Below are 15,862 nucleotides of genomic sequence, written 5' to 3' on the forward strand. Positions count from 1 at the left end.
CAGAATAAAATGAAATCTGAATCTGTTCAGCTCCAATGCAATAGTCTTGTCATAGACCACATCTAGAGATAGACAGAGTCGGCTTACAGCAGAGATAGTCTTGCTTTGTCATAGATAGAGAAGGAGTTGTTGGTGAAGTTGTGCAGGGTTCATTACAGGCTGTCTTACAAAAAGAAACCAAAAACCGTTGTGAAGCAAACCAGAGATCTTAAATCTGAGGTTCAAGTAGACTAGGAGGCCAAAGAGGGTAGTCAAATGTAGAGGGCTCGGTCGGGCATAGCTGAGTTCAAAGAAATTTTCCCTAACAATTGTCATCTGCTGATGTCTTTCTCCAAATGCCATCTCAAAGACACTGTCTGGTTTCTGACACGATGTTTGTGACCCTGAACAAGCTATTTAACCTTTTGGCTCCTTACTTTTCTTATGTTACATTATAGGATTTTTTGGAAAATGAATAATGCATCATTCTCAAAGATGCTGCTAAATGTTAGATGGTCATCTTTCTGTTGTCTTTAGCACAAGGGGAGCAGCTGTGTCAGATTTGGCTTTGCAGAAATACATGCAGTGATTTTGTTTAAGACAGCGTTAAAATTAATTGGTTTACAGGCTGGACGCAGTGGCTCACGCCTGTAATCCCAGCACTTTGGGAGGCCGAGGCAGGTGAATCACCTAAGGTCAGGAGTTCAAGAACAGCTTGACAAATATGGTGAAATCCCATCTCTATTAAAGAATACAAAAATTAGCCTGGCATGGTGGTGTGCACCTGTAGTCCTAGCTACTCAGGAGGCTGAGACAGGAGAATCAGCCAGATGGAGGTTGTAGTGAAGAGCCAAGATCACACCTGCCTCCAGCCTGAGGAGATGACAAGACTCCATCTCAAAAAAAAAAAAAAAAACGGTTTACAAATTTCAAGGGAATATCAACTGGTGACATGGAATGTCTTCTTAGAAGACCGCTAGATAGTGAAAAGAGTAAAAAGAAGTCATCCATGGGTGGTATATTGCTGAGAGGAATTTATAAGATAGACAATACAAGCCGTCGTTTGATCCCGAAAAAGGAAAGGGCACTGAAATTAACCTATTTTTTTAACTGGAATTTTTAAATTTTTCATTTGATTGCAACTGTCTTATGTTTTTTCCTTCTCAGCTTTGACCTCGTAGCCATTGGTGGTATCTCCGTCATCTTAATCTTCGACCGATCACCTTTCCTGCCTGAGAAGAGGACACTCTGGTTGCCTTGGAATCAGTTTATTGTGGTGGAGAAAGTCACCATGCAGAGAGTTGTATCAGACCCGCCATCCTGCGATATCTCCAACTTTATCAGCCCTAACCCTATTGTGCTTCCTTCACCACTCACATCATTTGGAGGGTCCTGTCCAGAAAGGGGAACTATTGTTCCTGAGCTGCAGGTGAGTATATTGGCCTTTGAATGTATAAAATAATAATATCATGGAGTTGTCAACAGTGTATAATAGCTACATTCCTTTTCCTATTCTTGTTGCCATCCTTATAATGTGCTGCCCTTTATTTGTCAAGAGAAGTCTTCAAATGTTTTTCTGGCACACATTTTTAACATAATTGGCCAGGGCATTAGAATGCTATCTGTGGCCATGGAACAGAACAAGATTAAGTAGCTTTCATAAGAATTAAACCCCAATCCTTGACCTAATAAACACTGTGCTCTAAGAACAAAGCTAGCTGGCTTATTAGTAATAACAGTATAATCCATGAGCTTGGCCTGTTTGTGGTTCTGAAATTAAAAATCCTTAAGAAATTGCGTTTTTGAGCTGGGCGTGGTGGCTCACGCCTGTAATCCCAGCACTTTGGGAGGCCGAGATAGGGGGATCACCTGAGATTGAGAGTTCAAGACCAACCTGACCAACATGGAGAAACCCTGTCTCTACTAAAAATACAAAATTACTCAGGCGTGGGGGTGCGTGCCTGTAATCCCAGCTACTCCAGAGGCTGAGGAAGGAGAATTGCTTGAACCCGGGAGAAGGAGGTTGCAATGAGCCAAGATCACACCATTGCACTCCAGCCTGGGCAACAAGAGTGAAACTCTGTCTCAAAAAAAAAAAAAAAAAAAAAAAAAAAGAAAAGAAAAGAAGAAGAAGAAAAGAAAAAAAATTCTAGTTTTCTTCTATTGTCTAGTTTGTATCATTGTCATTATTCTTAGAAGACATGACAACTTCTCTTGTCTAGCTGTGTAAAGTAAACATAGTTTTCAAGCCTGTGCAGTTTTGTTTTTTTTTTTTTTTCAAAAAAGCTTTGCTTCTGAGTGTTCAAGCTTTATAGTCAGGAGAAGACATTTTTGAACCTTGATATTTTAACATTCCTGAGAATTATTCTTTATTGAGCATTCAATATTGTCATTTCAATATTAAACCATTCAAACAACCATAGTACAATTCCCGCACCACATTATAGAAACATTTTAATGATAATTAAATGTGGAAGCACCAAAATGGACTCATAGGTCTTACAGATCCAGAAATCCAGAAGTAAATGCATGCTCCAAAATAGAATTGATTGTTCTTTCATCATAACACCACCCACCAGCTCTTAGCAGTACCCAGAGAATACCACTTAGGAAAGGCTCACACAAAAATACTGCCCTTCAGGAAAAGCAGTCCAAAGAGCTACCCCTTATCTTTTCCATTGCTCTTTGCTTAGAAAGGAAGAAAAAACAAGACAGTGTTTAATGAGTACATTTGATTTGTATACCAATCCCTTCACAGATGTCATTAGGAAGTATAGGTCTTCTTTCAGCACGAAAATTTCCAGGCTTATCTAGGATTGCATGTTTTCTTAGGAAAATGAACTACTAAGTTGGTGAGTGTCATGCTATCCTTCTCTATTGTACTTCTGTCACCATCTGAGAAGACAGCTGGTGGACAACCCTGGTATCAAATGGCTAATGTAGAGGGAGAAAAATTAGGCAAAGTGTACAAAAAAGGGATCGTGTCCTCAGAAACAGGAGAAAGACCAAAAATCCTGGACAATATGAGATACCATATGTTTAACAATGAGTTCTGCTATATGCACAAGTTTGGAAAAGTAAGAGGGAACAAGGTTCTGAGGTAAAAATGAATAAAAGCATGAAAATATCTACACTACTCATGTCACCTTAAGTGTATTGAATAGGATGGGCTTTTTCTTCAGCAGTCTTTTGAAAGATGAAAGTCATAGAACACATGATTCAGTTTTAGTTACCACCTTTGGTTATTTGACTTTATCTGTGGTGATAAGCAAACAAGTAATAGCAATTAATTAAAGAAGCCAAGTGGTATTTTTACTCTGAGACCAACGTTTAGTGTAAAATTTGCAGAGGAATTAGTGGGAGTTATTTGCTTCTCAGTCACAAGTGCCAACTTGGAGAAACTTGTTCCCAGCCATTGCTACATCCAGGCACAGAGAAATATGTAAGAAAAATTTGATTAAAAATTTGGCCTCAGGGTCATTTCAAAGCTCCAAAGAAAACTAATTTGATGGCATCAGTAAAGATTAATTCTAGGGAAACTATAATCTTTGTCATAAAATATCACTTGCTGGGCCTGCTTCTCAAGTTCTTCCTCTTAGAGAGCCTAGCCTGAATAAGGATTACACCAATGGTTTTATGATATACGACTTAACACCAAACAAGATTTTGTGTATGTTTATATAAGAAAAAGACCCCTTAATGGAGCCTGTAGTACTGAATTGCTTGACATTCAGTGGTGTGATCTTTTTCAACTCCTACTAAGCAGTTTTTGGAACACTATTGAAAAGCTGAAATTGTTCCTCACACAATCTTTCCTGGCATGGGAAAAAAATAAAAACAATCCTTAAGGTTGGGTCTTGTCTCCATTCATGTTTGGAGCAAAATTCAAAACCTATTATTATACAATCTCACAAAGATTCAAGAACAAATGCCTTGACATCCTTAGACCTGTTTAAGCTCTCTCCTTTGGCATGTTTCAAAGATAACTAAGCACACAATATCCTCATCTACCTGCGACCACTGACAAGAGCCTATTTGGCTTTTTTTATTATTATTATTTCAGGTTGTACAGGAGGAAATTCCCATTCCCTCCAGCTTTGTGAGGCTGAGTTACCTGAGCAGCCGCACCCCTGGGTATAAAACCCTGCTACGGATCCTTCTGACACATTCAACGATTCCTGTCGGGATGATAAAAGTACACCTCACAGTAGCTGTGGAAGGGCGACTCACACAGAAGTGGTTTCCCGCCGCAATTAATCTTGTCTACACGTTTGCTTGGAACAAGACCGACATCTATGGACAGAAGGTTTGGGGCCTGGCAGAGGCTTTGGGTACGTTGAACTAGTTATATGTAAATAGCAGTATTACATGCACAGAACAGAAAATACTTGTTGCGTGTTAATTTGTATTTGGAATAATTATTGATTTTCTTCTATTTAAAGGATCTAAGGCATTTTTCATTTAAACACTCCCTTGAGGCCAGTTTAGAGTTCCCTTTTGACACATTTTTGCTTCAGAAAGATTTTAGTTCCCCTTTCATGATGGCTGCATACCAATAGAATCACGCAATATCTGACTTGTAACTGTCACCAGAGCCGAATGCTGCCTTCTAAATGTGACCTTTGGTGTGGCGTTCTATAGGCCATGTTTTTGGATTTGACGTTTAGACTGTCATTTCTACTTAGAGACTACAAAATTCTAACTTATAGCCATCTCCACTTATTATCTTTTATGTCTAAGATGGTTAGACTTCATTAACTTGTTACTTCTTCAGGTTAAATAAAAAATCATCCTGCCTTCCTATTCCTTTTGATTTTCTGTAATCTCAAGACTTTAAAACCTAGCATCTTATAGATAGGAGGGACCTGAAGAGGTCCTTTGGGCCTGTGGTTTTCAGATACTTATTTCTCCCAGACATATGACATTTTTTTAAAATGAGGCAGAGATAGATTTGCCAATGTTTTATATTGTCAAGTAAGAATATTTTTAAAAGAACTCACTATAATATACTATTCCTACTGCTACCATAATTTCATAAATGAGGGATAACTTAATAGCAGAAAAGAAAAAATAGCCTGTTTTAAGAAATGATGGCAAGCAATCAAACCCTGACAATCAGAGTGAGATAGACTAACACCAAAGTCTTTATCTCTGTCACTCTGTAGAAAACAGAGAAACCTTTCTAAGGAACTTGATACAGGTTTGTAGATCTGCAGTTTGGGAGCCTTTGATCCTTGTACCTTCAGGCAGTAGCTCATGTAAATCACCCTTGGACAGATGAGAAGATTATTTTAAAGTTCTCCAAAAGAGACATTTAGACATCCTCCCTTGGAAGTGTCTGTCATGATATAATTCCCATAGAGCTGAACTATATTTCTTTGACCATAGTATGTCAATTTTCTCTTCCCAAAGGGAGAGAGAGTGAGAGAGAGAGAGAGAGACAGAGGGAGAGAGAGACTGATGACTCTTCTCTGCCCAAGAGACCCTCATATATTTAAATAATTAACTCATTTGTGTTGGACTTTACTGGAAAGCAAGGAATGTGGATGGGTTCATATTTCCTCAGTAAATGGGAAATTATTGTAAAGACACACAAGAAAATAAGAAAGTACAAGAAATACCATCAATAGCCTCACAAGCAGGCCTCAAACTTATAGCCTTGTTCAGGACGCATTGCATTTCTAGAAGGTCAGCATCTGCTCCATCAACATAAACCCAGTTCAAGTTTTTTCCAAGTCCACTGATTCCCACAGTGGTGACTCAGCCATACTTAAGACTAACTTCATCTCTCCTCCTGCCATACTAACTACCTTCCTTCTCTCTTTCAGCTCTTCACATTCTATGTGGTCTGCTAACTTGCAGTGTATCTTGCATTCAGGTTCCTCTTAGAGAAAATATTGTATTGTGTCAGCCATTTACTGTGCAGTCCAGGACACCCTTGTAAGGCAGAACTTTAGCATTAGGCTACCATGAAAGTTGCTGACCAGCCTACAGAGTCCTGCTTAATCCCTATTCTATTAGTGTAGTGGTTATGAGAACAGCTCTGGAGCCAGCCTCCTTCCCTGGGTTCAAATCATTCCTTCTCTACTTGCGAGCTATGTGACATTGGATAAATTACTTAATCTCCAAATGCCACAGTTTCTCCATCTATAAAGTGATTATCATAAAGATTATGTTACTCATAGGTTTATTATGATATGATGATTAAATAAGGTGAGTAACATAAAGTGCTTGGCACATCGTAAGCATTCAACAAATGTCAGTTGCTGGTATTGCTTTTTTTCAGTTTTGTGGCCAGGGTACTGTGATCACATAGTATAAAGCATGGAGTCTATGCAGGTATTTGTTGCCTCAGCTTCTCTAAGAATGGTGTTGTGAGTATAACAGGCAGGCACTTTGTGCTACTTACTCTCCATTTCCCCTCCCTGCCCACCCCACCTCTCCGCCCCCCACAAACACACACACATAATCTCTTTTCTGTCCTTCTCTGTGCACTGAGAGGCTGGTTTCCATGGACTGCTTTCCCTGAACTCCTTGCTCTTTAACTTCCCACTTGATTTGCTGAATGAGTGGCACCATCTGGAGACTGTAGAACGAGAACAAGGTCAGGGTATTTATCCCTCTTCCTGCTTTACTGCAGACTACATTAGACAATAGCAGCTCCTGTCTAGTAGCGCCTCCTCCAAATCCCCATGCTCTATCTTGCCTTCTGTATCATCACTCCCTCCTCTTCCCCCTACAAGCCCGGAAAGTTTACCAGTTATGCCAGTGCTTAGGTGGCTCTCCCTTCCTTGATAATTCTCTTAACTCTGCCCATGCCTTAATTCAAACTCTCTGCAGTGAACATTTACAAGTGCGACATCTCATTCTTGCTGAGACCCTCACCGAATCATACTCAAAGTCTCTAATTCTCTTCTCCATATTATCCTACAGCATTTCCTTCACTAGGCAGATAATCCAAAATTCCTCTAATTTTTCTCTATAGGTCCTTATTTTCCAATTATTTTAATTAATTTATCTTTAAACTTTTATTTTAGGTTCATGGGTATGTGTGTAGGCTTGTTATATAGGTAAATTCGTGTCACAGGGTTTATGGTACAGATTGTTTTGGCACCCATTTACTAAGCCTAGTACCCAGTAGTCATTTTTTCTGCTCCTTTCCCTCCTCCCAGCCTCCACCCTTAAATAGGCCCCAGTGTCTGTTGTTCCCCTCTTTGTGTCCATGAGTTCTCATCATTTAGCTCCCACTTATAAGAGAGAACATGCGGTATTTGGTTTTCTGTTTCTGTGTTAGTTTGCTAAGGATAATAACCTCCAGCTCCATCCACGTTTCCGCGAAAGACACGATGTCATTCTTTTTTATGGCTGTACAGTATTCCATGGTATATAAGTACCACATCTTTTTTATCCAATCTGTCATTGATGGGTATTTAGGGTGATTCCACGTCTTTGCTATTGTGAATAGTGCTGCAATGAACATTTGTGTGCATGTGTCTTTATGGTAGAATGGTTTATATTCCTATCCAAAAAATAGGATTTCTGGGTCGAATGGCAATTCTGTTTTTAGGTCTTTCAGGAATTGACACACTGCTTTCCACAATGGCTGAACTAATTTATGCTCCCACCAACAGTGTTTAATTGTTCCCTTTTCTCTACAACCTCGCCAGCATCTATTATTTTTTGACTTTTTTAAAATTTGCATTTCTCTAATGATGGGTGATATTGAGCTTTTTTAATATGCTATTGGCCACATATATGTCTTCTTTGGAAAAGCATCTGTTCGTGCCCTTTGCCTACTTTTTAATAGGGTTGTTAATTTTTTTCTTATTAATTTGTTTAAGTTCCTTATAGATGCTGGATATTAGACATTTGTTAGATGCATAGTTTGCAAGTATTTTCTCCTATTCTTTAGGTTATCTGTTTACTCTGTTGATAGTTTCTTTTGCTGTGCATAAGCTCTTAAATTTTATTAGATCCCGTTTGTCAATTTTTGTTTTTGTTGTGATTGCTTTTGTTGTCTTCCTCATGAAATCTTTGTCTGTTGCTATGTCCAAAATGGTATTACCTCAGTTGTCTTCCAGGGTTTTTATAGTTTTGGGTTTTACACCTAAGTCTTTAATCCATCTTGAGTTGATTTGTGTATATGGTGTAAGTAAGGGGTCCAGTTTCAATCTTCTGTATATGGCTAGCCAGTTATTGCAGCACTGTTTTTTGAATAGGGAGTCCTTTCCCTGTTGCTTGTTTTTGTCAGCTTTGTTGAAGATCAGGTGGTTGTAGATGTGTGACCTTATTTCTGGGCTCTCTATTCTGTTCCATTGGTCTGTGTGTCTGTTTTTATACCAGTACCATGCTGTTTTAGTCACTGTAACACTGTAGTATAGTTTGAAGTTGAGTAATGTGAGGCCTCCAGCTTTTTTTCTTTTAGTTTAGGATTGCCTTGGCTATTTAGGCTTTTTTTGTGGTTCCATATGAATTTTAGAGTATATTTTTTCTAATTTTGTGAAGAATGTCATTGGTAGTTTGATAGAAATAGCATTGAATCTGTAAATTGCTTTCGGTGGTATGGTCATTTTTACGATATTGATGCTTCTTATCCATGAGCATAGAATGCTTTTCTGTTTGTTTATGTTATCTCAGATTTATCTGAGCAGTGTTTTATAATTCTCTTTGAGAGATTTTTCACCTTCCTGGTTAACCGTATTCCTAGGTATTTTATTCTTCTTGTGAGTATTGTGAATGAAAGTGTGTTCCTGATTTGGCTCTCAGCTTGGCTGTTATTGGTATATGGGAATGCTAGTGATTTTTGTACATTGATTTTGTATCCTGAAACTTTGCTGAAGCTATCAGCTAAAGGAGCTTTGGGGCCAAATCTGTGGGGATTTCTAGATATAGAATCATGTTATTTGCTAACAGGATAGTTTGACTTCCTGTCTTCCTATTTGGATGCCCTTTATTTCTTTTTCTTGCTGTATTCCTCTGGCCAGGACTTCCAATGCCATGTTGAATAGGACTGATGAGAGAGGGCATCCTTGTTTTGTGCCAGTTTTCAAGAGGAATGCTTCCAGGTTTTGCCCATTCAGTAAGATGTTGGCTATAGGTTTGTCATGGATGGCTCTTACTATTTTGAGCTATGTTCCTTCAATATCTAGTTTGTAATAGAGAGTTTTTAACATGAATGCATGTTGAATTTTATCAAAGCCGTTTATGCATCTATTGAGATAATCAAGTGGTTTTTTTCTCTAGTTCCGTTTATGTGATGAATCACATTTATTAATTTGAGTATGTTGAACCAACTTTACATCCCAGGGATGAAGTATACTTGATCATAGTGGATTAGCTTTTTGAAGTGCTGCTGGATTCAGTTTGCAAGTATTTTTTTTTAAGGATTTTTGCATCAATATTCATCAGGGATATTGACCTGAAGTTTTCTTTTCTGTTGTGTCTCTGCCAGGTTTTGGTATCAGGATGATGCTGGCCTCATAGAATGAGTTGGGGGGGAGGAGTCCCTCCTCAATTTTTTGGAATAATTCTGGTGGGAATGGTACCAGCTGTTCTTTGTACATCTGCTAGAATTTTGCTATGAATCCACCTGGTCCTGGGTTTTTTTGTTGGTTGGTTGGTTGATTGGTAGGCTATTTATTACTGATTCCGTTTCAGAGCTCATTATTGGTCTGTTCGGGGAATCAATTTCTTCCTGGTTCAATCCTGGGAGGATGTATGTGTCCATGAATTTATTAATCTCTTCCTAGGTGTTCATAGTATTTTCTGATGGTTATTTACATTTCTGTGGAGTCAGTGGTAATATCCCCTTTGTTGTTTCTAGTTGTGTTTATTTGGACCTTCTCTCTTTTCTTCTTTATTAATCTAGCTAGTGGCCTATCTTACTAATTTTTCAAAAAACCAACACCTGAATTTGTTGATCTTTTAAATAGTTTTTCATATTTTCTAATTCTTTATGATCATCCTTAGACCCCAGCTAGGTTTTGAGGGGTTGTTTTTGTTTTTGTTTTTTGCTTTTTTTCTAAAATCATGACACTTAGAAATTTACCCAGTCCTCTCATGAAGAACTGACCAGTACAGCATCTAGTAGTCATTTCTTGCTAGGGTTCACATAAATGCAGCTCAACTTCATTTTTTTTAAATAACAGGCTTATTTTTTTTTTTTTTTTTTTTTTTTGAGACGGAGTCTCGCTCTGTCGCCCAGGCTGGAGTGCAGTGGCCGGATCTCAGCTCACTGCAAGCTCCGCCTCCCAGGTTCACGCCATTCTCCTGCCTCAGCCTCCCGAGTAGCTGGGACTACAGGCGCCCGCCACCTCGCCCGGCTAGTTTTTTGTATTTTTTTAGTAGAGACGGGGTTTCACCGTGTCAGCCAGGATGGTCTCGATCTCCTGACCTCGTGATCCGCCCGTCTCGGCCTCCCAAAGTGCTGGGATTACAGGCTTGAGCCACCGCGCCTGGCAAATAACAGGCTTATTGAGGTATAATTCATAGACCATAAAGTTCACTCACTTAAAGTGTACAATTCATTGGTTTTTAGTATTTTCACAAGGTTATACAACTACCACCAATATCTAATTCCAGAACATTTTCATCATCACTCCTCCACGAAGTAGCCCCATACACATTGGCAGTCACTCCCAACTCCTCCCTCCCCCAAGTCCTAGAATCTGCTCATCTCCATTTTGTCTATATGGATTTATCTGTTCTGGATATTTGAAACACATGGAATCATACAATATGTGGTCTTTTGTGTCTGGCTTGCTTTTCGTGGCATAATGTTTTCAAAAGATCCATATTCTGACAATGGTAAAACTTCTGAACAGTTGGTAGAATGAAGTTGGAGAATCTACTACTCTGAAGATGGATTGTGAGCTCTGTAAGAACACAGTAGATGATAAATAGTTCAGATAATAAATGAATGGAAACAAATAGGATCAAATATGCAACCATTGAGCTGATACCTTAATATTTATGATTAAATCTAAATAAACAAAGAAGGAAATGGAAATGTCTATTTGTACTCCTGGTGATATTTTATAATCACTTAACTGATATGGGAAGAAATAGACTCAATTTTGCACCAGCAACAGTGCTGTATCTGACACTTTTCAGATTTGCTTCAAATTCAGAAATACTAGTATAGCTATTTGGTAGGCAGAATAATAGCCACCCCCACAAAGATGTCCATCCTTGGAAACTATGAATATGTTATGTTGCATGCCAAAAGAGAATTAAGCTTATAGATGAAATTAAGATTGTTAACTTCTGATTTGAGATTGGAGATTATCCTGGTCTATCTGGGTAGGCTCAATTTGTCATAAGGGTCCTTATAAGTAGAGAAGGGAACGGAAGGGGAGGTCAGAGTACATGAGGATATAACTATGGAAGAAAGGCACAGAGAAATGCAACATTGCTGGCTTTGAAGATGAGGGAAGAGAGCCACAGACTATGGCATGTAAGCAGCTACTAGAAGCTGGAAAAGGCAAAGAAATGGATTTTCCCTTAGAGCCTCTGGAAAGGAACTCAGCCCTACTGACACCTTGATTTTTGCTCAGTGAGACCCATTTGAGAATTCTGACCTCCATAACTGCAAGATGGTTTTTCTTGTTTGAAGCTTTTAAGTGTTTGGTAATTTGTTACAGCAGAGATTGGAAACTAATATAAGATATGATCGGCATTCATGCAGTCCAGTTAGAGCAAGGACTTTGGTTAAAACTGTGTCTAGAAAGATCTCCCACTCTTTTTCCTCCCATGCCAGTTAAATATGAATCTCTGGTCCACTCACTTCTGGGTGATGGAGAAAGAAGGGTTCAGGTTTAAACAAGCTGAATTTAAAGTGATGGTGAATATCTAAATTAATTTGAAATGTGGGACTCTTGTTTTCCATGTAGCTCGGCTGTTGGGAATTGGTGTAATCTCTAAGGGCTAGAATATCACAGGAGAAGAATAGAGTGTTGAGGGACAGCGAAAATGAGAAAAGAAGTGCTTGAGATCCTAGGATATACCACCATTTTTTGTAAGGAAACAGACTTTGCAACTGAAGGGATAATACCAGAGTGAGTAAATTAAAAACAGGGGTTGTATGAACTCCTTCCTTGGAGAAATATCAATGGTAACTGATAAGATTGATTAATCCAAGTACAATATTGATCAAGTAGAAGAAGAGTAAAATCATCCCCAGGGTTCCAGTACAAAAGCCACAATCACTAGTTCATCCGGCTTAAAGATTTTGTTGTCTGATATACAGACAAGACTCCCCTGCTAAAAACTCCATGTGAGCGTTTTAAATAATTTGGACTTAGTGCTTTATTCTTTGATTCTAAATAAAGTACGATGTCTGGAAATCATTGTATTTTATCTAGTTTCTTTCCCAACTCTGCTGCTTGCAAAACAATGTAAAAAAAAAAAAATCATTACTGTTAAGTTCACAGGGCTGTTAAAATTCTAGAGATGGCTTATTTAATTTGACAAACTGGCTTGTTCAGGGGCTCTGATCTGCATCCATTATGTGAATTTTGTCAAAATAATTCCCGATGTCCGCCTGTGTCTGCGTACATTATCAATATGTAATAATGTATTCTGCCTCGTCTTTATTTTAATTAAATTATATTGCAGCAGTTTGGAGTCCTGGAAGTTCAGGAAATCAGCCATCCACTGTTAGTAGCTCTGCCATAAACAGTTCTATTTTTCTTCAAGGTTATTGGCAACAACAATTGCATAATTATTTAGTACAGTAGTTTGGCAACAAAGAATGGTGTTTCTGGGAGGACTACACTTCCTAAAGGTTCACGACACATAGGAGTCTGTCTAAATTGTGTTAGAGAGAAACAGGGGAACATTAATAGTAATAGGTGCTAAGCTATGGTTGCTTTGTGCACACAAAACATTCCTGAAAACGATGCTTTAGCATTCATAAATTTCCCTTCAGTAAAACCTAAGCAGGTTGGGCAGCCAAAAATAGCATCCACTGAATATTTTAATAACAAATGGGTAGTGCTTTACAATTTGCAAACTACTTTCACATACATTATCTCATTTTAATCCTTATAACATTCCTGCCTGGTAGGCATGGCAGAATTAGTATGATCTTCATGTTGCAGAGGGGAGGGTCAGAAAGAAAAGTAACTGGCCTAGAGTCCTGTACAGAGCAGGGATTCAAACTCGGGTCTCCCAGTCCTGAGTTCTGTATGCCTTTCAATGCTGCCTCTCCTCACTAAAGTAACCAACCCACCTTACTGAGTACCCAATTCAACGCCCCAGTGGTTTTCTGTCAGAGAAGCTAACAGATATAAAAATCTTTCATCATTTCTCCCCACTCATGAATTCATAATCGTTAACTGAGAGCAGGGCTGTTTTATCCATTCAACTGTATAGGCACAGTGCCAAGGATATGAGTTTTTCAAGGACCTACAAAATGTTTGCTACCTAAAAAACAAGTTTATTGTCACCAGAAGATGAAAAGGAAATGTGAAAATCAACATTAATAAAGGTTTAAATAAGTGTCTGAAAAATGGAGCATCATGTCAGCTTGTGAACTACAACTCAATTTTCATCCTTACATATGAAATATGTTTAATGTAGGATATAAGTTGTATACATTTTAATATATCTTATAAGATATAAGATAGCATTTCCAAAAGTGAGAGTTCCTACCAAGGTTTTCAAATGGCCTTCACTAATACTTTCATAAGCAAGTGGTCTTGTGCCCATTTCAAACTTCTGGTCACGCCCATTAGTAGATTGTGAAATCTATTTGGTGAGTCAATCAGCACTTTTGTTTTGAAAAATTGAATAGAATGTGATGGAATATAATAGAACCGAAGTGAGCAGAATTAAATAGAACATACCAGAATGTGATGCTGCAAAGACAGTATTGTCTTGGAAAATTTTGTTTCGTGTGTGTGTGTGTGTGTGTGTGTATGTATATCTCCCCATGTGGATGCTGGGTCACAATTAATAAATTGTGTTTCTTATCATGACTTTCAGACCTGAAAGTCTGAAAGCCATTGGTAACATGATAAGCCCAGAAACAGAAAAATTAAATGACTTATCAAACCATGTGACTTATTTTCCAGATCAGCGTTTATGACTGTTCTTGTCTTCTGGTCCCCTCTATCAACCCATATCAGAGGGGACTACGGAGGTATCCTTTCAACATTGGGTGACCACATAATTTATCATTCAAACCAGATCCTTTTGAGAGTAAAAGGAGATACTGTTAATAATTACATCAAGAAAACAACATAACCAAGCACCATTTTTGGCCATTTGGGTTACATGGCACTTCTACTTCAAGGTTACCCTAGCTTCCAGTCCTTGTCCCTTAAATTCTGAACAAATAAAAAGTTATTTATTTAGCACTACTGAATTGTGGGCCTTCCCCCTTAATAGCTGTTATCTAGCATAGTAGATGAAAACATTTGCCTATGAGTTGCTGGGTGTGAGCTCTGGCTCTGCCATTTACTAGCCATGCAACCTTGGACTTAATAACTTCATTTCTTTGAGTCTCTATGATATCTATCAAACTGGAGTAAATGTAGTTTCCTCATGAGTTTTTGAGTCTTCAAATTAGATCATATGCACAAAAACATGTTTAATTGTTATGTATTATACAAATGCAAGGCATATTATTTTGTAGTAATTATTAGGGAGACCATTGATAAAAATTCCAGAAAGTAGGCTGGGCGCGGTGACTCATGCCTGTAATCCCAGCACTCTGGGAGGCCAAGGCGGGTAGATGACCCAAGGTCAGGAGTTCAAGACCGGCCTGGCCAACATGGTGAAACCCCGTCTCTACTAAAAATAATAATAATAATAAAAATAGCCAGGAGTGGTGGTGCATGCCTGTAATCCCAGCTACTCGGGAGGCTGAGGCAGGAGAATTGCTTGAACCTGGGAGGCGGAGGTTACAATGAGCTGTGATCACACCACTGCACTCCAGCCTGGGCAACAAGAGTGAAACTCTGTCTAAAAAATTAAAAAATGAAAAAATTCCAGAAAGTAGGTAATCCTTCAAGGTGTGGCTTCTCTCACATGAAAAATTATCCTGCCCTGTATAATATTCAGTATATCTCCAGTGCTTCACAGATCACCTGCCTGGCACATAGAGCAGCTTGGTGAAGGTTTGCTGCATCATTGAATAACAGCACCTCACTTTCCATCACAATATTGAATCCCTTTTAATCAATCACATTGTTTCAAAGGATAGCCAGTCCATTTTCAAGGTGAGTCAATTCCAAAACCCCTTCCTTCCCCCAAAATATGCCTAAATACTGCTAGGGGATAGTAATCTTACAATTTTTTACTGGGTAGGGACAGGGAAGGTTGTTGTTCTTCACTTGTTTTTGATGCACTGGAGAGAAACTGACTCTCTAGCCACCCTGACCTTCTTTAAATTTCTCAAAGCTACCAAGTCTCAAGGCCTTCCACACATGCCACTCTCTCTGCCTAGAATGCCCTTCCCTATAAAGGTAAACCTCTTCTTGGTAAAGATGCTTTTCCTTGCCTCCACAGTTCAACACAAATTTCCTGGTTGCACTCTCTCATAATGCTCAGCATTTTCCCATCATAACCTTTATTACAATGTGTGTGTGTGTGTGTGTGTATTTCTTTTACTTTTATATTTGTTCTTCCCTCTAGAATATAACCTCCGCTAGGGGGAGGGATGCTGTCTTGTTCAACCTCATATCCCCAGTGCCCCACAAACTGCCTGTCAACGAGAGGTACCCATGAAATATTGCATATTTGTTGAATGACCGAACAAAGAAATGAATACTGACAGAGGATCAGGGTGATCCCTTAGCCTTGCCTATGTAATGGAAAGGTGGGTCTGCCCAGAGAGAGGAGCGCAGTGCCCAAGTACACAAAGGCACTCACAAATGTT

General features: G+C 38.8%; 1 protein-coding gene across 2 annotated transcripts in view; it reads left to right on the forward strand.

The window, feature by feature from the left end:
• Positions 1–15,862, forward strand: part of TENM1 (teneurin transmembrane protein 1) — a 385,367-nt gene that overhangs the window by 234,519 nt on the left and 134,986 nt on the right. For both annotated transcript variants that reach the window (XM_009198225.4, XM_017954358.3), the window contains exons 14-15: positions 1,147–1,408; positions 4,043–4,310. In XM_009198225.4, coding sequence (XP_009196489.2) covers positions 1,147–1,408; positions 4,043–4,310 — 530 coding nt within the window. The remainder of the gene's footprint in view (positions 1–1,146; positions 1,409–4,042; positions 4,311–15,862) is intronic.

This window comes from Papio anubis, chromosome X (assembly GCF_008728515.1).
Source record: "Papio anubis isolate 15944 chromosome X, Panubis1.0, whole genome shotgun sequence".
Taxonomy (NCBI): domain Eukaryota; kingdom Metazoa; phylum Chordata; class Mammalia; order Primates; family Cercopithecidae; genus Papio; species Papio anubis.